General features: G+C 41.2%; 1 protein-coding gene across 14 annotated transcripts in view; it reads right to left on the reverse strand.

The window, feature by feature from the left end:
• Positions 1-516: 516 nt before the first annotated feature.
• Positions 517-16,042, reverse strand: part of LOC120936435 (thyroglobulin-like) — a 115,028-nt gene continuing 99,502 nt past the window's right edge. For 13 of the 14 annotated variants that reach the window (XM_040348759.1, XM_040348764.1, XM_040348760.1 and 10 more), the window contains 3 exons: positions 11,670-11,740; positions 7,891-7,982; positions 517-1,027 (listed from right to left, as the gene is read on the reverse strand). In XM_040348759.1, coding sequence (XP_040204693.1) covers positions 7,893-7,982; positions 11,670-11,740 — 161 coding nt within the window. In that variant the 3' untranslated portion in view covers positions 517-1,027; positions 7,891-7,892. Of the gene's footprint in view, positions 1,073-7,890; positions 7,983-11,669; positions 11,741-16,042 lie in introns of all 14 variants that reach the window. The other variant, XM_040348755.1, reaches the window with a different exon arrangement.

A 16,042-nucleotide genomic window follows, 5' to 3' on the forward strand; every position in this document is an offset into this window, starting at 1 on the left:
TTTTTGATATCCAAGGCCTGACGCTACAAGTCCTTCCTACTCATCAACCCTTTTTCCTATACTGTGTGTCATGTTGATGTTGGCCTTGTTGGCCCTGGAATAAAGCATTAAAAACTCACGCTACCTGCTGGACACTTTTTCTTTTATCCACACTCACAAGCATCACCATTAGACAGAAGAATTTGGTAACTTAATACGCCGATCCCAAATTAACCAGCGGCTCCTTCGGGGGTAGCGATACAGGTGTTATTGTTATTAATTTTGTCTATAATGGTTATGACTCTAAAGCATGGTAAGGTAAAGTAACATGTATTTGTCTGTTACAAAGCTTTTCATGTTAGCGGGTGTGGCAAGTGGGCGTGGGTAATAATATTGATATGATTTATTAGTGATTGTATTATTTGTTTATTCACCCCCCCCATTTCTTACACCGGAATCTGTTTAACACAGTTCTCTGGAGAGGATGCCCCTGTGCATGCAATGGCCGCGCCGCTCACAGCTGACCAATCATCACACTTAATTTTTTCCACTTTATTTATTGTACACCAGCACACTTTGCTTTGGATGGAAGATGTGCTTCTAAGTAAGGACACCATTACATTGACTATGTGATTTTAACAGTGCAATGCAATGCATACAATTAGTGATAACAGGTAGCATGGTGAGCTGTTGATTAGCACTCCATCTTTGCAGTATTGGACCTTGGGTTAATTTTACACCAGAATGCTTCTTAGATTTGCTTTGTCTGTTTTCTCCTGTGTTTCTGTGGATTTCGTTTGAATACTTCTGCTTCCATTAGTACTGAAAAACATACCAATGGGATCAACACCAGATTGATGTGTAGGCAGAAGAGGTATCCACTGTGGGAGCACCAGTTAGAGGGATTCATAGGCGTCTGCATCTGGTTCCTTGAAGGGTCTGCACTGGAGGAGAGCCAAGACCAGGGTGGTGTGACCGGATTTCGAGTTTTGTAATTTTTTGTGCACAGTTCTCTTATTTCTTCCGCTGTGACTGGCTTATTGTTTTCCTGCAAGTGTTTATAGCAGCACATCATTAGATACAAGCACCCCGTCTGTAGAAATACTAGTTATAGTTATTGTTTTGGGCTGATAAGCACATTGCAATAGAGATAAGGCAAGAAGCATAAAAGAGGTCAGGTGACCGAGTAAGCATTTAAGTATATATTTTTTTAAATGGCTGAAGCTTGCATACTGTAGATGAGCAATTCATTTGCAGAAAGTTGATCTGAGGGTCTGGAGGTCAACATTACTATATATAATGAATACTTTTATTCAGCAATGCAGCAAACAAACACTGTTTTTAATGCAGGATATTGTGTACAGAAAGTCTATAGCATAAACAAAAAATCTGTTCTTCCAAGCTACAAAATAAACTCAGATCAAGTCTGATCGACAATCCTGCTTGCCACTGCCTCACATACCCTTCCCCATCTGCTAAGACCTGTGGAAATGTGCATATTTTGCCAACATATACTGGATACATGGCAGTTTGTCAGCATTTCCATGCTGAGTCCCGACCTGTGTTCTTCATAACATTTATAATTTTGCACAACCAGGACTTGTGACCCCTGCACTGTTCTCTTTGCTCTGAGCCATCCAGTGTAGTGAAGAACGGTCTGTAATCAATCTAGTGCCTACTTTATGACTCATTTCCATTATTGAATAGTTTCTCTCAGCATGTGGTTATTTTTTGGCTGGACTGATTGTTAACCTGGCCTTAGGAATGGAATCCAAAAGTGTCTGGACCTTCTGTAAGTGGGAATCCGATTCAAGACTAAAACAACAACATTATCAGATATGCCAAAACATATTCTTTGTGGGGCTTAAGAATTTGGTTCATTATTTTAAATAAGCCCATGTGCCTATGTAAGCCAAAATAAGGGTCCATGTACTGGAACAGCCCATCTGGTGTCTCAAACGCTATATTTTCTGGCTGTTAAAGGAATATGCCAATACCCTTTAGTAAGACCAAGGGTTGTAATGTATCATGCTGAACCCAACCTTTCTATCAACTCATCCATCCCGGGCCTGGGATAAGAAGAACACTTGGATATTTCATTCAGTTTTCTGAGGTTATTGTAGAACCTCAGGCTACCATCATGCTTAGAGATAAGCACCATGGGACTTCACCATTTGCTCTTAGATTCCTCTTTGACCCCAAGGGCCAAATTCAAATTTTCTTCTGAAATAACTTTTCTCTAAGTTTCAGGTACTTGATAAGGTTTTCTCTTACTTTGACATGAGGCTGAGTCATGATGTGAAAGTAAATTATGATAGATCAACCAGGTAATTCTCAATGTTTTTCAAAAACCCACATACCTCTTGAATTTAAGTAGATGGGGGGGGGGGGGGATTTACTAAAACTGGTACACACAGAATCTGGTGCAGCTGTGTACAGTAACCAATTAGCTTCTAGGTTTTTTTTGTCAGGCCGGGATCACACTGGTATGACACGACAGTCGTACTACTGTGGATCCAACTTTGTCCTGCGACTTGAAGTCCGACATACGTCCAACTTCAATGAATGGGAATCCGAGTTTGATCCCGACAATGCAGGCACTTTGTATCTGGTATGAATATTTAGGGGGAACTGAGAACTCCACGCCGGAGCTGCCTTGATAAATTACTTTAAAAACCTGTGTACTGTGTTCTTATTTTGACACTTTTTTTTTAGGTGAATGGGTAGGGGTACAATGTACCCGATACTCATTCACATAGGGTGGTGGGGCCGGGGATCTGGGAGCCCCCTTGTTAAAGGAGGTTTGCAGATTCCAATAAGCCCCCTGCCCACAGACCCGCCAACCAATGGCCAAAGTTGTTGGAAAGAGGCCCTTGTCCTCATCAACGTGGGGACAAGGTGCTTTGGGGTTGGGGCACACCCCCCATGTTAAGGGCATGTTATGGTTCAGGAGGGGGGGGGCGCTCGCCCGTCCCCATCCCCTTTCCTGACCTGCCAGGCTGCGTGCTCAAATAAGGGTTTGGTATGGATTTTGGGGGGGGCCTCAAGCTGTTTTTTCTGAGTGGGGGTTCCCTGTAAAATCCATGCCAGACCAAAGGGCCTGGTATGTTCTTGGAGGGGGAACCCATGCCATTTTTATTTTTTAATTTGGCATGGAGTTCCCCTTCAAGATCATCAGAGCACAAGTCGCATGCCAAAGTCGGATCAGTAAAGACTGCGATCCGACTTTGATCCGACTTCAGTGATATTCAATGGGCTGAAGTGGGATCAAAGTTGGTAGTGCAGGGAGCATTTTTATTTTAATAGGGAAACACGTCATGCGACCATGAGATCCCAACTTCGGAGCGTTTGTCGTATCAGTGTGAATCTGGCCTTGAAGCTTAATTGAACAAGCTGAAGGTAAAAGCTGATTAGTTACTATGCACAGAAGCACCAGATTCTGTGTGCACCAGTTTTAGAAAATCTTCCCTAGGTTCTCTAACATCCCTTACCTTTGGTATATCTTTCACTGGTCATAGTTTAGGGTTGCTTTCTGCTGAAAGAGCCTCATGATCCTTCCAGGGTCTTATTACGTTTATATGGTATATTTGGAGGGGCTTTCTCATACTAGGCTGATACATCTGATAGTTGGCATCATTGACTTTTCCTCTGATCTTGGCACTTGGAGATTTAGGCCCTGATTCACAAAGGAGTTACGACGGCGTATCTCCAGATACGCCGTCGTAACTCTGAGTGTGAGGCGTCGCATCTCTGCGCCTGATTCATAGAATCAGATACGTCTCACTGTTGCCTAGATACGAGCGGCGTAAGTCTCTTACGCCGTCGTATCTTGGGGTGCATATTTACGCTGGCCGCTAGGGGCGCTTCCGTATATTTCTGCGTTGAATATGCAAATGAGCTAGATACGCCGATTCATGCACGTACGTGCGGCCGGCGTATCAAGATACGACATTTACGTAAGGCATCGGACCGGCGTAAAGTTACCCCTCATAAAGCAGGGGTAAGTCATGTTCGGTATGGACGTCAGAAACGTACAAACAGCATCGTATTTTACGTCGTTTGCGTAAGTCATCCGTGAATGGGGCTGAGCGTAGGTTACGTTCACGTCGACTAAGCATTGAGCGGGCGTAATTTACTTTGAAAATTCGACGTGATACTGAGCATGTGCGCGCATACGCCGTTCGTTCGTCCATGCATCTACATGGGGTCAAGCTTAATTTAAATACAACACGCCCACGACCTGCCTACTTTGAAATACGCGCGCTTACGCCGGCCCATTTACACTACGCCGCCGTAATACAGCACTTGCCTCTCTAAGTTGCGGCAGCGTAGCGTAAATAAGATACGCTACGTCCGCACATAGTTACTCCGCCCTACGTGAATCTGGGCCTTACTCTCTAAAGGAAACACTAAAAGCTAAGTCTTCTGGGTTAAAGGTTCTGATTTTAACAGATCAGCTATAAACTCAATGGGGTTAATTTACTAAAACTGAGTGCAAAATCTGGTGCAGATCTTCATAGAAACCAATCAGCTTGCAGGTTTTATTGTCAAAGCTTAACTAAACAAGCTGAAGTTAAAGCTGATTGGCTACCATGCACAGCTGCACCAGATTTTGCACTCTCCAGTTTTAGTAAATCAACCTCAATGTGTTCCCAACTTCCACCTGCCCTGACCTTGGATCTCCCCTTCTTGCTTATGATCACTGTGACAACGTGGAAACGTCTACTGTAAAATGTTCAAACTGGGAAAGTCCTGTGGAGGACTGTGGCAATTCCCTTATTGAAAGCATTATATTGTATATAGTAACAGGAAGTTCCAGTCTTTTTCTATCTTTATAAACCATGTTTTTTATGCATAACTTTCATGGTTTTATTAAACTGTTCTATCTGCCCATCAGTTTGGGTGTGTAGGCAAGTACAACAACAGCTGATGCAGCTCTTTGATTACTTTTGACATTAAAATGGTTTCCTTTGTTTCTCAAAATTGCTTTAGGAACAGCTCTTTCACAAATACCTTAGAGGGATGTTTTTGACAGGAATTGCTTCTGGGTACCAGGTGGCATAGTAAAGGACTACCAATATATGTTGGTGGAGATGGCCCCACCAGATCCATAGTAACTCTCAAAAAGGACCTCAATTATGGGCAAAGGTACCAGTGGACTTCAAAAAATGTGCTTGGCGTCCCTGCATTTGACACTTAGGACAATACTGTGTGACTGCTTTAGTTAATTCCAAACCAGAAGAACTGCTGCTCAGTGCTCAATACGTTCTTTAGTTTTTTCTACCCTATATGACCACCCAACACATTAGAATGAGCCAGATCCAACACCTTCATTGTGTAAGACTTGGAAACCGCTAGCTGCTCAACAACTTGGGCCTTGTACACACGACCGAGAATCTCGTCATAAAAGAAACGTTGTTTTCCTCGACAAGGTTCTTGTCAAGCTTGATGAGAATCTTGTCAAGCTTTCCTTGCATACACACTGTCAAGACAAAATCTCGTCGTTCTCAAACGCGGTGACGTACAACACGTATGACCGCACTATAAAGGGGAAGTTCGATTCACCCTTGGGGCTGCTTTTGCTAATCTCATGTTACTGCGTGTTAAGTAAAAGTTTGGTGAGAGACGATTCGCGCTTTTCAGTCTGTTACAGCGTGACGAATGTGCTATCTCCATTACGAACGCTACTTTTACCGAAGGTGCGCTCCCGTCTCATACTTTATTCTGAGCATGCGCGGGTTCCTAAGCATACACACGAACGTGTTTCTCGTCGTAAACCAGCCCAATGAGAAACACGACGAGGAAATTGAGACTTATTTTTGTTTTTTTAACCCCATTATGTTACTAAACATCTCAGGCCTGGGTTCACACCTCTGTTTTTTGGTGCTTTTTGCAGAAACACACTACAGTTCATTTACATGTTTTCCTATGGGACACATTAACATCTATGATTTTTTTTTCAGCTGCTGCGTATTTGGAAAGGGCAAGGACTTTTTAATCCAAACGGTGCGATTTTTTATTTATTTTTTGGTTCAATATGCTTCAATGGAGAAGCTGCAGAAAAGCATGTAATGTGTTTTTGCGGCAATTTGTGTTTTGTAATCTGCCCAACAACAAATTGGCCCAAAAATGTTTTAACCTCCCTGGCGGTATGATTCTGTCTGGAATTACGTACCAAAAGCGGTACAATTATTTTGCAAGGAAATTTGGTGATTTGTACTGTAGGCCTGTAATTTTTAGGAATAACTCACTTAAATCTGACCAAACAAGAATCTTGTAGGCATCCCGGGTATGACATTTTTTAAAAAAACAAAATTATAAATTATAATATAATAAATAATTATAAATAATTATAACAAATAATAATATAATTATAATAAAAATTATTCAATAATGTAATCAACTCAAAATCACTGAAATTTGCTCAGTTGCAGAATTGTCGCTGTCATTATTTATTTATTTTTATGACGAATTTCCCCACAAATCGCTATCGCACATTTCTGCAAGTGATTATAATTTATTATCGCTGTTTTCTAGCTGATCTAAAACCATTTTTGACATAAAGGGACACTTTTGGACAATCTACAGTTTGCAGGCAGAACGAACAGTTTTTATTATATAAAAGTACATGTAGGGCACTGGGCAGACCACTAGGGACAAGGGGGTGTGTATTTTTTTACATACAGTTCTGTAATCTATAAGATTACAGTATACTGTGTGTATTGTGTTTGTTTACTTTTTTGAATTTGGCGCCGTTCTCCGCCCCGTGCGTCGTAACGTCGCAGGGAACAGAGATCAGCGGCACACGGGGAGACTGTGAATCGAGCGAGGAGGACCCGCTCGCTCACACAGTGGGGTGGCATCGCTGGATCCAGGGACAAGGTAAGTAACTTGCCTGTGGATCCAGCGAGAAGGTAAGCCGCGCCGCTGCACACTCTGCACGTCCACCCCGAGCGTGACTCGGGGATACCGATCCTAACATTGAAAACCCACCCCGAGTCACGCTCGGGTTTACCGCTAAGGGGGTTAAAATGCTAATTTTTTTTTTTTTAAAGGCTATTATCCGATTAATCGATTAATCGAAACAATAATCGGCCAACTAATCAATTATGAAAATAATCGTTAGTTGCAGCCCTAAATCAGTCTACTGCTCGTGGGGTAGCTACTCACTCTCGTTGCTCTCTCAAAGATGCTAAGATGGCGTCAGCATCATCTTCCAGGGAAATTGTCTGTAACTTGCTTTGCAGCAGCTGGCAAGGTGTAAAAGTCAGCCCCTGCAATACCATCTGCCTCTCTAACAAGGCCTGTATCTGCTACAGTTAACTGTAACATCTGGTATGTCTGAAAAACAAAGTTTTCCCAACTTCATCATTAAAACAACGTTGCCCACACACCATCGTTTTTAAAAAATGATCTAGCAAAGCGTGGTGACGTACAACACGTACGACGGCACTTTAAAGGGGAAGTTCCATTCGCCTTTGGGCTGCTTTAGCTGATTCTGTGTTAGTAAAAGACGATTTGCGCTTTTTTGTCTGTTACAGCGTGAAAAACGACATAGTTTAAAACGACATTAAAAAAATGCAGCATGTTCGATCATTTTAAATGACGTTTTTTAAAAACGTTTTCTTCATGCTGAAAAATGATCGCGTGTACGCGGCATGAGAACCGAGATGTAAGAGCTTTAGGCACAACTAGTTACTATAAATCCTTATGCCATAGTAGAGCATCTTGTCCTGGCATTGAATGGGTTTATTGTCTACAGACCAATCTCGTCCAAGAGTGTGTTTGTGTTTGTAGGAAGGACTTCAGATTTTAAGGAGCCAGTTACTTATAGGAATGATGTAATGGTCTCTATAACGTGGGCAAATATGTAAACTTGTGAATAGATCAATTCAACTTCATACCACATACCTTCAGTGAGAGAGAAGAGCTAATTTTTTGGTAGAGTCAGCAAACATCAAATCTTTCCCACGTGCAGAACTGAACAATTTGCATTGCTTTTTCTATAATCAACAAAGGGAAACAAATTCAGAAATGTGTATGAAGAAGATATTGTAATTTTTCTTGGTAACATGGGTGCAAGCAATTTTAATAGAATGATATTAGAAGTACTTCACTAGAAGTTTTAACCACTAATAGAATATTCAAGCAGTGCTGCTATTACTAAGGCCTCATTCATATGGGGAGTATCAATTTGTACCCGTGTGAAGGCTGTGTTTACCCACATGAGGATGTACAGGTGTTATGTGCATCCCCGTGCAGGGTAGTCTCATTGCTGTCGATTGGCATGTAGTGGCTGCACATACATGGTCACCCCTGCTTGCTCATCTCCTGGTGGGGCGATCCTGAGGAAAACAACCTGGTACTATCATGCAGCAAAACCCATCTCCATCATCTGGAGAACACCAGTTAGTGCTTAGATTTTGCACCTCGGGTGAGCTTGTGTCATCCATCAAGGTGACCTACTGTGGCACTTATCCAACTGGTCGGCGTGAGTCTTCCTGTTTCTATAGCTACTGGCCTCCGAGTCTGACCCCTGACTGTGACAGAACTTTTCCTTTGCACAATAAACAGCAGATTTACAATTTTACACTATGGGGTTCTTGCACTTGCTTAAAAATGGTGCAATTGCCTTGGTTAAGATCACAGTGGTAAATCAATCCTCGATAACCATTCCAGAGTTTTCCTGACCACTTTAAAAGCCTAATTAACCTCTTATAATGTGGGGGTTCTGTAAAATCTGTACTTTTATGGTCATGTTTGGGCTGATTTATGGACTTTTGTTTTTTATAAATTGTTGTCATTACACTGGTGATTTCACATTATTTTCCTTTCATTCAACTTATATTCATTTGCGTGAACTGGAATCTTTACCTTTAAAGGTACAGTGAAACATTTTTGTGTTCATATTTGTGTGGTTATCTTGTATGTAGGTACTTGTGAGTGCAGCTGTATGGAAATGTATACACGTTTTATATTTAATTTGCACTTTGTCCAGTTTTTTGTAGGCAAAGAGTTTTTCACATGGGCTAAATTACACATGTACAATTCATTTGAAGACCAAGCACTAATTATTGACTGATGAGTGCAGTCCTTGAACGATGAGATGTTCCATGTGAAGATGAGAGGAGCGTGTCTTTTTATCAGTTTTGTGAGTACAATATATATTTTTTTTTTACCAATTTTTATTTTTTTATTTTTTAGGATCTTGCACTATGCTAGTGCACTCTCTGTTTCACAGTTATTCTGAGGATGCCACAGTCTAGAGAGAGCTGCAAGGAAATTGATGTTTTTTCTACTATATTACAGTATATTGATAATTTGAACTTTGGCCGAGATACACTTGTAGATTTCTTTGCTACTCAGTTCTTAGATTCATTTATTATCAGTATAGGAACCATGATAAACTGAATTTCAACCTATAAAGCAAACTGTGAAAATAGGACAAAAATGTAGCGCTCATGAGATCAGTACCCAAGTACCAATCACTAAGACCCCATTCACACCTGACCGTTATGTAGCTTGAAGCCTGAAGCTACAAAACACTGGAGGGGAAAAAATCTATTATTCTCTATGAAGATGGTTTACATCTCCACTCCAAAACACCTGAAGCCAGAAGCTCCAAAACGCCTGAAGCTCAAACAAGTTCTGGGACGTTTTTTTTAGGCAGATTTGGGCTTTTTACAGTTTTTTACATTGGTGACCTTTTGACTTGTGCAAAATCGCGGCAAAACGCTATGCTCAGGTGTGAATGGGGCCTTAAAGGGGAGTTCCACCCACAATTTCACTTTTTAAATATAAATACCCCTGTAATACACAAGCTTAATGTATTCTAGTAAAGTTAGTCTGTAAACTAAGGTCCGTTTTGTTAGGTTGTTACAGCATTTAGATAGTTTATAATCTAGAAATAGACCGTGGCCATCTTAAGTGTGGGCATCATGAAGCCAGACTGTATGACTTCCTGGATTTCAGCTTTGCATATCTCGCACATGCTCAGTGCACATGCAATGTAATAGGTTTCAGTCAGGTTTGCAAGGACTACTGGGAAACATGATTCCTATCCCAGAAACCCTTGCAAATAGCCTAGGCAAATAAGGAGGAGGAAGTAATGAAGGACTACAAAATAAAGGTATTTACAAGCAACAAATTAAATAAAAATTGTCCATTCTGAACACTATGAGATTAGAGCATGCAGCACAGACAAACATAAAAAAATGGGTGGAACTCCACTTTAATAACTGTAAACAAATCACTAGTGATAAAACTAATATATATATATATATATATATATATATATATATATATATATATATATATATATATATATATAGTCCCACGTGACATGTGGCTAATTAATAAATAAATTAATAGTCCATAAAGTGAAGTGATATTCAAACAAGATTCAATCTTCTTAAAATCTTCCACCACACCGCCGTGCTTGTGACACCACCCCTCTGGAATCGCACTCACCAGCTAAAATTGCCCCCCACTCTCGTGTTCGGCTCAAGAGCTTGTTAATTGGAACTCCAAAGGGTTAAACGACCATCCACTGTGTGTTTCAACTCAGGACAAAACGACCATCCAATATACCACTGTGTTTCAACTCAGGGTTTATCCACACATGTAAATAAGAAAATGTGCTCCTATAGTGTAAAATAATAACGACCAATTTAGTAAAATCCACACAAACACTTCACTCATTGCACACACATGACGAACTTTAAAAATCAGCCTTGAAAAATCACAGCAAATATGTGTATATGATGGCTCTGGAGTTTTTTGCGGTCACAGCGGACCCGAGATATGCGCTTAATCAAGGTCTCTCACCCCCTCCTGGATCCCAGACCGTGCTGAGAAGCACGGGATACGATCAGCAGAGCCATCATATACACATGTTTGCTGTGATTTTTCAAGGCTGGTTTTTAAAGGTCGTCATGTGTGTGCAATGATTGAAGTGTTAGTATGGATTTTAATAAATTGGTCGTTATAATTTTACACTATTGGAGCACTTTTTCTTATTTACATGTGTGGATTTTAATAAATTGGTGGTTATAATTTTACACTATTGGAGCACTTTTTCTTATTTACATGTGTGGATAAACCCTCAGTTGAAACACAGTTGTATATTGGATGGTCGTTTTGTCCAGAGTTGAAACACAAACTGAATGGTCGTTTAACCCTCTGGAGTTCCAATTAACAAGCTTTTGAGCCGAACACGAGAGTGGGAGGCAATTTTAGCTGGTAAGTGCGATTCCAGAGGGGTGATGTCACAAGCACGGCGGGGTGGTGGAAGATTTTAAGAAGATTGAATTTTGTTTGAATATCACTTCACTTTATGGACTATACATTTATTTATTAATTAGCCACATGTCACGTGGGATTATATATATATATATATATATATATATATATATATATATATATATATATATATATATTAGTTTTATCACTAGTGATTTCTTTACAGTTATTTAATGATTGGTACTTGGGTACTGATCTCATGAGCGCTACATTTTTGTCCTATTTTCACAGTTTGATTTATAGGTTGAAATTCAGTTTATCATCATTATTATTTTTTAGGTGGCAGCTTTTATTTCAATTTTTTTTCTTTGGCGCAGTGGTGGTACAGGATATTAGGGGCGGTTTCATATCTTTATACCAACAGTTCATTATAGGAACCATGCTTTTACCTGAGCCTCCATGAGAAAGGTATTGATGTCCTCAGTCTTGTCACCGATTTTTCTGGTCACCACTGCACCTGCTGGAAATCATATGAAAAACTGCATATTAAATACAATTCTCTATAGCACTCGTTTTTTTTTCTGCATAAATATATTTATATATTTGTCTGAATAAACCCTCTGTTCATAAAAGTCATTCAGAATTGAATTGTCATTTTTTGTATGCAGTTTAGAGAATAACCACACTGCATCTGAGGTCTGAGATCTTTTGCGTACTACTTAAAGTGATATTAAAGGTAATTTTTTTTTTAAAATAAATATTTTATACTTATCTGCTCTGTGCTATGGTTTTGCACAGAACAGCCCTGATCCTGTTGTTCTTGGGTCCCCCACTGGCGCTCCTGGCCCCTTCCCCAAGTGCCCCCATAGCAAGTGGCTTGCTATGGGGCACTCATGCGTGCTTGCTTCTGAGCCCCACTCTGTGTGTCCATAAGATACACAGGACAGAAATCAGGCCCTCCCCTGGCTCCATTCCCACTAGCTCTGATTGGCATAAATGAATAAAAGCTAACTATTGTAAGTATCCCTGTCAGAGTTCAAGGTTTATTTCAACCCTCCAACTGACACTTTTGCTGGACAGTTTGGGCCAGATTCACAAAAGGGATACGACGGCGTTTCTCCTGATACGCCGTCGTATCCCTGTTTCTATCTATGCGACTGATTCATAGAATCAGTTACGCATAGATATCCCTAAGATCCGACAGGTGTAATAGTTTTACACTGTCGGATCTTAGGATGCAGTACCGCGGCCACCGCTGGGGGGAGTTTGCGTCGTAAACCAGCGTTGGGTATGCAAATTAGGAGTTACGGCGATCCACAAAGCTTTTTCCCGTCGTTACGTCGTCGCGAGTGTTAGATTTCCGTCGCAAAGATAGGGCACCTTTAACATGGTGTAAAAGTACTCCACCATGTTAAAGTATGCCTGTCTTTCCCGCGTCGCTTTTGAATTTTTTCTTTTATTTTTTCCGGCGTAAATCTTTTTTCACGTCGCGATTCACAAAACGTCGGCGCATCGTAATTTCGCGCAAAGCACGACGGGAGCATGCGCAGTACGTCCGGCGCGGGAGCGCGCCTAATTTAAATGGTACTCGCCCCATTCTATTTGGCCCGCCTTGCGCCGGACGCATTTACGATACACCGCCGCAAGTTTCCAGGTAAGTGCTTTGTGGATCGAGCACTAAACCTGAAAACTTACGGCCGTGTAACTTAAATGGCTTACGTTTCCCCGGCGCAATTGTACGTGAATCTGGCCCTGTGTTCTGGTAATGGAAGCTGAAAAATACCAGCCTTACTAGCAGTATCAACAGTGCAAATTAGAGGAACAAAAGCCTAAAAAAGAAAACAAATGCAGCCACCACTTCTACGAATTGGTAAACTGCAAAACAATACATTTTTGTTCCTGTGTTTAATACTGCTTTAACAGCATGTTGGTATCCAAAACAAGAATAAGCTTTAAACAGGACACTTCCAAAAATGCACTATACATCCATGAATAGAATTAATAAGAATAAAATATCTCCAATCACTAGATTTATTCACACACATAGTTTATGGTCGTTACCCTCTGACTGAGAGAGATGTGGATCACATAAACACGCGACAAGACTTACAACATAAATAGACCTGAAGTGTGCCTTGGTGGTCTGGTCAGTATGCCAAGAAAAGGGGGCATACCCAAGTTAAGTAATGGGTAGTTAATTGAAGAAGGATATGCTGAGAAGTGCCCTGAAAAAGGGAAGGGCGGGAGGGTGTCGAATGCGATTGAATGCGCAGACTCACGGACATGAGGTGAGCTGGGAAGAGTCGGCCCAGTGACGTGTAGTACTGCACACTGAACCGACAAAGAGCATGTGTGAGTGGGCTGCTTAAATACCCTCCGGGCTCCTCCCATAAACTCAGGCCACCATACTGGCCTTCTTATATGTAAAAAGCTATGTTCTTCTAAGGTCCAACCAGTATTGTTATGTAAATTGTTTAAATATGCATTAATATTTGCAGTTCAATTCATAACTGATTTATTTTTATGAAGGTAAGTCAAACATTGGACAGAGCCGAGGAGTGGCTGTGTATGTGATATACTTGGATTTTGCAAAAGCATTTAACACAGTTTCCCACACATGGCTAATGTGTAAGGTAAAGTCTATAGATGGATAGAAAACTGGCTAAAAAACAAACGAATTCAGAGAGTAATGGTTAAGGGTTAGTAAAGGAAAAAAATAAATGTCTTTAAAATAACAAACATGTTATACTTACCTCCACTGTGCTGTTTGTTTTGCACAGAGTGCCCCGGATCCGTGTCTTCTGGGGTCCCTCGGCGGCTGTCTCTGGTCCTCCCCGCAAGTACTGGCCAAAGTCATGCGAGAAAGCTCGCATGGTGGTGAGCAATTGTGGGCACGCTCCCGTGATACAGCAAGCGGCCATAGCCGCTCACTGTATCACTCGGCCCCGCTTCACTGGATGTGATTGACAGCAGCGCTAGCCAATCAGCAGCCAGGCTGAGCAGCGAAGAGGATCTTGGGACCGAGCGCGGGACTTTCGAGGGGTCAGGTAAGTATAACGGGGGCTCGGGGGGGGAGGGGGGCGGCAGCATCAGATGTTTTTAACCTTAATGCATAGATTGCATTAAGGTGAATTTTTTGTTTACTTTACAACTCCTTTAATGATTTTTACTCTGAATGGTCTAAGGTTAAGGTGCTGGGACCCTTACTTTTTAAAATCTTTATAAATGATATCGGGTCTGGGATTAAAAGTATAATTTCAGGATTTGCAGATGACACCAAGCTATGCAGTGGAATAACGTCCTTACAGAATGTCTCCAACTTACAAGTCGACCTCAACGTTTCATTGACCAACTGTGTGGCAAATGAGGTTAAATGTTCATAAATGTAAAGTTATGCACATGGGGGCTAAGAATATGCATGCATCATACATACTAGGGGGGGGGGGTATAACTGGGGGAATCCATAGTGGAGAAGGATCTGGGAGTTTTGGTAGATCATAAGCTTAAAAACGGCATGCATTCCAAAGCAAGCAACGCTCGTTCTTGTATTAAGAGAGGTATGGACTCCAGAGAGAGAGATATCATTTTGCCCCGGTAAAAATATTTGGTAAGACCTCATCCTGAATATGCAGTTCAGTTTTTGAGCACCAGTTTTCAAAAAGGATATTGGGGAAATGTAGAAAGTGTAGAGAAGGGCAACCAAACCGATAAGAGGCATGGAGGAGCTCAGCTATGAAGAAACATTAGAGGAACTGAATTTATTCTCTCTTGAGAGGGGGAGATTAAGGGGGGGGGGGATATGATCCACATGTACAAATACATAAGAGGTTCATTTAGTGAACTTGGTGTTGAGTTATTCACTTTAAGGTCATCACAGAGAACAAGGGGGCACTCTTTACATCTAGAGGAAAAAAGATTGTATCACCAATTACAGAAGGGTTTCTTCACAGTAAGAGCTGTGAAAATGTGGAACAGACTCCCTCCAGAGGTGGTTCTGGCCAGCTCAGTAGATGGCTTTAAGAAAGGCCTGGATTCTTTCCTTAATGTACATAATATAACTGGGTACTGACATTTATATGTGAAGTTGATCCAGGGAAAATCGAATTGCCTCTCAGGGATCGGGATGGAATTTTTTCTCCTGCTGTAGCAAATGGGATCATGCTCTACTGGGGTTTTTCGCCTTACTCTGGATCAAATGTGGGTAAAGGATTGTGTCTATGGGATTTATGATTTTTTTTGTATTGGTTGAACTAGATGGACTTGTGTCTTTTTTAAACCTGAAAAACTATGTAACAATGGGGGTTATTTACTAAAGGGAAATCCACTTTGCACTACAAGTGCAAAATGCACTGAAAGTACACTTGGAAGTGTAGTGGCTGTAGATCCGAGGGGGACATGCAAGGGAAATAAAAAACAGCATTTTAGCTTGCACATGACTGGATGATACAATCAGCAGAACTTCCCCTCATTTCAGATCTACCCCTCAGATTTACAGTGACTGCACTTCCAAGTGCACTTTCAGTGCAATTTCAAGTGCACTTTGCACTTGTAGTTTTCACATGTAGTGCAACGTGGATTTGCCTTTCGTAAATAACCCCCACGATTCCATATAATTACAAGAGCTCTATGTGTTACTTAAATATACAAGTGGATGGAGGGAAATGAAAACACTACTAGGTTAGGGTGACCAGACATCCCCAGTTTCAGGGGACAGCTCTAAAAATGGACGCCAATTTTGTTTGGGAGCCACATCGCACGGCCGCGCAATTGTCAGTTAAAGCGACACAATGCCAAATCGCAAAAACTGGGCAGGTCCTTTACC

This window comes from Rana temporaria, chromosome 4 (assembly GCF_905171775.1).
Source record: "Rana temporaria chromosome 4, aRanTem1.1, whole genome shotgun sequence".
NCBI lineage: Eukaryota > Metazoa > Chordata > Amphibia > Anura > Ranidae > Rana > Rana temporaria.